This window comes from Agelaius phoeniceus, chromosome 6, assembly GCF_051311805.1.
Source record: "Agelaius phoeniceus isolate bAgePho1 chromosome 6, bAgePho1.hap1, whole genome shotgun sequence".
In the NCBI taxonomy this organism is placed as follows: Eukaryota; Metazoa; Chordata; class Aves; order Passeriformes; family Icteridae; genus Agelaius; species Agelaius phoeniceus.
In genome coordinates, this window is record NC_135270.1 from 11,351,485 (window position 1) to 11,358,095 (window position 6,611).

The following is a 6,611-nucleotide window of genomic DNA, read 5'->3' on the forward strand; positions in this document are numbered from 1 at the left end:
ACGACGCGCTGGGGGGGGGGCGGGAATTGGACGGGGGCGCCGGGGGTGTGGCCTGGCGGGACCGGCCCGCACTGATTGGCCTGCGCCGCCCGGCGCAGCGCGATGCGTCACGGCGTGCGGCGCGCGGTGTGGCCGGCGTGGGTGAGCGCGGCGAGGATCGGGGTCCGGCCGCCGCCGCCGTCCCGCGGCGACATGGCCGAGCGGGGACCCGGCACCGGCCGAGCCCGGGACGAGGAGCCGGGCCCCGCCGGCAAGGAGGAGGAGGCGGCGCCGGCCCCCAAGAAGCGGCGGCTGGCGGGCGGCGAGCGGTACGTGCCGCCGCCGCGGAAGCTGAACCCCGGCGTGAGCTTCGGCGCCGAGCACTTCGCCGAGACCTCGTACTACTTCGAGGGCGGCCTGCGCAAGGTGCGCCCCTACTACTTCGACTTCCGCACCTACTGCAAGGGGCGCTGGGTGGGCCGCAGCCTCCTGCACGTCTTCGGCACCGAGTTCCGAGCGCAGCCCCTCTCCTATTACCGTGCTGCCGCCCGCGCCGGCCGCCTGCGCCTCAACGAGGAGCCCGTGCGCGACCTGGACATCGTGCTCAAGGTGGGCGGGCCCGGGGTGGGCGCTCCCGGGGGGGGATCGTGGGCTGAGGACAGAGCCCGGCCTGCCCCAAGCCGTGAACATCACCCCGTGAGCGGTGCGGTCAGATAACGCAGGGCCAGGAGTTGGACTCGATAGTCCTGATGGGTTCCTTTCAATTCGACATATTTTACGATTCTGTGAACCCTGTGGAGGGGTTGAAGGGGAAATCGGGGCTCCCAGGGAATCCTTGCCCCACTGGATTCGGGAATGTGTGGATCCTACAGCCCCACACGAGCCTCACGGCTTCCTCGGCCCTTAGGAATGGGAATGCGCGATGGGCAGGTGGTCGGGTTTGCATGGTGACACACACACTTGTTATCCTAAATCCGGGATCCTGGGAGAAAGGGGCTTTAATTCTTCTCCCACGATGTCAAGTCCCTGTTGTGTGTGGCCGGGTGGGTGGTCCCACGAGCCGGATTCAGGCTGACTGTCCATACCCATTCCAGAACAACGATTTCCTCCGGAACACGGTGCACCGGCACGAGCCGCCGGTCACCGCCCAGCCCATTCGCATCCTGGCGGAGGACGAGGAGGTGGTGGTGGTGGACAAGCCCTCGTCGCTGCCCGTGCACCCCTGCGGCAGGTTCCGGCACAACACGGTCATCTTCATCCTGGGCAAGGAGCACGGCCTGCGGGAGCTGCACACCCTGCACCGCCTGGACCGCATGACCTCGGGCGTGCTCATGTTCGCCAAGACCGCCGCCGTGTCCAAGCGCATCGACGAGCAGGTCCGGCAGAGGCAGGTGAGGGCTGCGAGCTGCTGCTATGCTCCACAGTCAGCCGGGTTTGCTCTCTAGGTGAGCTCAAGTTCTCCGGACAACTCATAGTTGTGTTGGTGTTCTTATCTGGTGCTTCTTGTCCCTAATAGGCCAAAGAGAGAGTAAAAATTGAGATTGGTAATACTGGATTGGAAGGGAGCTCCTAAAAAATTTAATTGATTTTGGTAATCCTAGCATGATAATAGTAGAATGAAAACCCTAAAAATTTAACTGCTTTTGATATTGGATTGAAAGGTATCTCCTAAAAATTTGGTTCAATGTGGTAATTTAATTTCATTTAGTAATACTGGACTAAAAGGGATCTCCTACAAATTTATTTTGATTTGGTAATATTTAATTGTAAAGGGTCTCCTAAAACTTTAATTGATTTTGGTAATTTTAGGTTGGAAGTTATCTGCTAAAAATTTAAATTATTTCAGTAACATTGGGTTGACGTGGATCATCTTTCTTAAGGGATTGTGCAAACTTACTGGGGTCATGCAGACCAGTTAGAGATTAAATTTATTTGTGAGTGGACATATGTCAACTATCCAACACTTTCTTAATTTTAAAATTCCCATTTTTCCAGAATCTCTTGATCCAAACAGAACTTTTTCCAAGATTGGCTTCAGGGCTGTAAGCCAAAGGCTGTGGAGAGATGGCTCCTGAATTTAAAACAAGGCAAATAGGCCAGGCCTTTCTGCTCTTGATTTCCCAACTAGCTGAGGAAAATGTATGGGGAAATTTGGCTTTTAAGTAGCTGATTGAATTTTTTTTCCCTTTCCTGTTGTAATAAAATGCCACCTCAGGATGTATTTTATTGAGGAGAGAAGGAGGAGGAGAAGCAAGGCTGGAGCTTGGTTGTGTTTCCCCGCTGTGTTTCCTGAGCCTTCCTCTTGTGTCTCCTGGCAGCTGGAGAAGGAGTACGTCTGCCGGGTGGTGGGGGAGTTCCCGGAGCACGAGGTGGTCTGTGAGGAGCCCATCCTGGTGGTTTCCTACAAGGTGGGCGTGTGCCGCGTGGATGCCAAGGGGAAGCCGTGCCAGACGCTCTTCCAGCGGCTCAGCTACAACGGCAGCAGCAGCGTGGTGAGGTGCCTGCCGCGCACGGGCCGCACACACCAGATCCGCGTGCACCTGCAGTTCCTGGGACACCCCATCCTCAACGACCCCATCTACAACATGGAGGCCTGGGGACCGCACCGGGGCAAGGGCGGGAGGATCGGCAAGACGGACGAGGAGCTGCTGAAGGCGCTGGTGGAGGAGCATCGCTCCAAACAGAGCCTGGAGGTCTTGGGTATTGGGGAGGAGGACTTGAACTCTGCTGGTGAAAGTAGAGACTGTGGGAATTCAGGTGACTGCACAAAGTCTGATCCTGTAAATGGGAGTTCCTGCCCTGCTGAGGATGAGAAGGATCCAGAGAGGAATGACATAGCAGCTTGTCCACTGAACTCTGATACCAACCTGGAAACGCTTGATAAAGACAAAGAGCTCAGTTTGTGTGGGAATCAGGATGGGCAGGCAGGGGAGAAGGGTTGGGAAGAGAAGGACCCTTTGTGTGTGGAGTGCAGGACGAGCAGGCGGGACCCCTCTCCCAAGGAGCTGGTGATGTTCCTGCACGCCCTGCGCTACAAGGGCGCCGACTTTGAGTACTGCTCCAGCATGCCCGAGTGGGCCATGGAGGACTGGCAGGAGTGACCAGGACACCCAGCACCTGCAGGCCCTGCTGGCCGGGACAGCAGCATACAGAGACCAAAGACTGACTTTGCATTGTGGTTGAGGTGAACAAAGCTGCCTTGAGCTGGGCTGGGAGGGATCGGTGGGGCTGGAGAATTATCCCGCTTCCCACAGGTGCTGTGAAGGATGAGCAGGGAAGCGAGGCTAAAACGGGAGTTTTATGTTGCCCTTCAGTGAACTGGCACCTGGGGGCAGCAAGGACTGAACTCTGCTCGGCACAGGCAGCTTTGCCTTCACCTCAATGTATTCTGGATCAATTATCCACATGGATAATGAAGTGTATGCACTAAAAGTCAAAAACTGATTTTTCTTCCAGCCTGCTGTGTTCCTGTGTCTTACAGTGAGAGCTGCTGGATGTCATGTCATAAAAAACCCTGTTTTTATTGTATTTTGTTGTCAGATTGATTTCAAAATGACAAGATTACTCCTGAGAACACTGTGAGGTAAAACCAGGACACTGTGATCTGTTTTGTGCCTGCTGTTTGTCAGCAGCATCCACTTGCCTTTGAAATCACCAACATTCATTCAAATAATTACTTAAGTTAGTAGTTCTGGGTGCAGGTATTGGGCCTGGTTTTGGAGGTACCAGATTTTGTCTTGGAGATATTTTTTAATATCACTTCAGTGTGACAGTCAGATTTCAAGAAAAACAAAAGCAGTTTTATGAAGCAGAAGACTTCTTTTAAAATAATTTTAGAAGACTTCTCTTAAAATAATTTTGTATGAATGATTAATATCACCATAGTTCTTATTTTCATTAGTGTTTACACGGTTGATTCTTGGCTTCTGGGAGGGTTTTTATATTAATTTTGGAAATCTCAGGTTGGCCAGCCCACAGGAATTAGTACCTTCCTCCTAAAATCACTTGATGATGTCACCAGGGTCGGGACATAACTACCAAATCACAATAAACCATTGCTTGCCTCCAGTAGCCCACAGGAGCCAAGTGGTGTCTTTCTCTGCTGGATCATCCAGCTGATGTTGAATATTTCCGTAATAATTCACTCAGGTTTGAACTTTGCTCTTCCACATCCTGACAGAGGTTTTGTGATTCTAATTTAATTCCAGGTATTTAGAGAGGTGATGCTAAAAATCAGCGTTATCCAAATTTTTGATGCATTGGAATACACCTTTCATCGAAATAAATGGAACTTGGTCACCTTTGGTGTATCAAAAAGGGTGGCTGGAGCTGTTACTGAACTTGGATGCAGGAGAATGGGGGTAGACTTAGGGATGACAGTTAAATTAGACTTTAATGTGTCCCAAATTATGCTTGGAGGTTTTTTGGTAAGAAATTTCTGTAACAAAAAAAGGCTCTGTCAGGGATTTTCCTGACTGACATTGGGGCCAAAGGGCCTGATGAGGAACTGGAGCTCAGCACTGCTTTTTCCTCTTTTCCTGGAATAATGGCTGCAACTGGCAACTTTTAATTTCCTGGTCAAGAAACCCCTGGGCTTCTGTTTCCAAGATTCTTTGAACTATGAAGATTTAGGATTTCTTTCACAAGGATACTTTATTTTATTTTATTTCATTTCATTTCATTTAATTTCATTTTTATTTTATTTTTTATTTTTTAAATTATTTCTATTTTTATTTTAGATTTTATTTATTTATTTCTATTTATTTTATTTTACTTATTTATTTAAAAATTTATTTTTATTTTATTTTATTTATTTTAATTTGTCAAAACTGTGTTTGATGTTTTGTTAGCTGGAAAAATGTTGCTCTTGGAGATTCCCTGTGATAAATTCCCATCTGAGTTTGGGTCTGAGGTAAGTACTGGGTCCTGGTTGTTGGCATAAAGTTTTCCATATAAAATGTAGATCCTGGAAGAATTTTTTTCCTTAGTACACCTTTACTTGGACATGCCTTGACATTGCTGGGTTAGCTTTGGACTTGATCCTGGACAGTCCTGTAATTCTTTCTTTATCAGGAGAATGTTTATCTCACTGTGCTGAAGCACTTTTCCATACAAATAAACCCTCCTGGCAAACTTCCCTGTGCCTTGGCCTGTCCCTGTGCGGGTCTGGCTGCAATCAGCCCCTGAGTACTCACCTTCCACACAGTAAGGAGGTGTGCTGCTTGTTCACTTGTGCTTTACATTGCGTTTGGGAGCCTTTTGTGAGGCTGCACTGTTGTGATCCGGCCACTCTGCCCAGGGTTGAGTATGATCTAATTTCCAGAAGGATTTAAGTGTAGTTAAAATTTTGGCAGTGTGTGCAGGGAGGGCTCAGAGCTGTCACAGCAGAGCTGGGAGATGTTCCTTCTCCTGGAAGCTCTGAGTTTCACTAACTTCTACTTCCAGGCCTCTAATTCCAGATTTTTTTTTTTTTAAGTGAACCATGGATGGCTTAGGCAGAGAGGAAAAGTTTTCCTGTATCTTGTCAATACACTCATTTATGCTTTTTCAATTGCCATAACTTTATGGAAGACAAAGCAGTAACTATCTGAGTAGAACTGAATGTCATTTTCAGTGAGGGGCTGGGACCTTAAAGCCCATCCAGTCCCACTCCCCTGCCATGGGCAGGGACACCTTCTACTGTCCCAGCTTGCTCCAAGCCCTGTCCAAGCTGGCCTTGGACACTTCCAGGGATCCAGGGACAGCCTTAGCTTCTCTGGGCAAACCTGTGCCAGGGGCTCCCCACCCTCCCAGGGAAGAATTTCTTCCCTATATCCCATCTAGATCTCCTCTTTTCCAGTTCAGAGCCATTTCCCCTTGTCCCAAGTCCATCTCTTGGAGCCCCTTTAGGCACTGGAAGGGGCTCGGAGGGTTCGCTGCAGCCTCCTCCTTTCCAGGCTGAACAATCCCAGCTCTCTCAGCCTTTCCTCATAGGAGAGATCTTCCATCCCTCTAATTCTTACTCAGAGCTTTCACAAAGGACCCAGCCAACCCTAATAGGACGTTTTGTTGGGATCCCAGAGGAGGTGGAGATTAAAAGTGATTTGTCCCCAGTGGCACAGCTGGAGTGCTCTGAGGAAGGAGATAAGTCAGGATACCCCATGGAGAGGCACCACAGGAACCTGGATATGGGGTGAGACCCTTCAGTCCCTCGTGACACTCTGTGCTGGCTGTGACCCCTAAATTCTGTGGGACACTATCCTGGGTGACCCCTAAATTCTTTGGGACACTATCCTGGGTGACCCCTAGGTCCCTCGTGACACTCCCTCCTGGTTGTGACCCCCAGAATCTGTGGCACACTCTATCCTGCCTTGGAACCCTGAATCCCTCAGGGTGCTGTGTCCTGTCGGCCGCCTCTGCTTTTCCTTCTCCCAATAAGGGCCGAAAGGAGAGGAGGAAGGGAGAGGTTTCCTTGGAAATGTTAGGAAAAAAATTTTTTTTGTGTGAGGGAAAAAGCTTTGTACCCCGACGAGGATGGGATTCGAACCCACGCGTGCAGAGCACAATGGATTAGCAGTCCATCGCCTTAACCACTCGGCCACCTCGTCACAGCGACTTGTCTTTCACCGGACCTATAAGGAAGTATATCCAGC

The 6,611-nt window shown here is 50.1% G+C and overlaps 1 protein-coding gene and 1 non-coding gene across 2 annotated transcripts; one reads left to right on the forward strand and one right to left on the reverse strand.

Annotated features, from left to right (window-relative positions):
* Positions 1 to 94: 94 nt before the first annotated feature.
* RPUSD2 (RNA pseudouridine synthase domain containing 2) lies at positions 95 to 3,507 on the forward strand. Its single transcript, XM_054634304.2, has 3 exons — positions 95 to 588; positions 1,074 to 1,370; positions 2,298 to 3,507. Exons 1-3 carry the CDS (start codon positions 103 to 105, stop codon positions 3,078 to 3,080), a joined length of 1,566 nt encoding a protein of 521 aa, XP_054490279.2. The 5' UTR covers positions 95 to 102; the 3' UTR covers positions 3,081 to 3,507.
* A 2,977-nt stretch (positions 3,508 to 6,484) lies between these two features.
* On the reverse strand, positions 6,485 to 6,566 carry TRNAS-GCU (transfer RNA serine (anticodon GCU)). Its single transcript has one exon. It is a non-coding gene; the product is annotated as a tRNA-Ser (tRNA).
* Between the last annotated feature and the right edge of the window lie 45 nt (positions 6,567 to 6,611).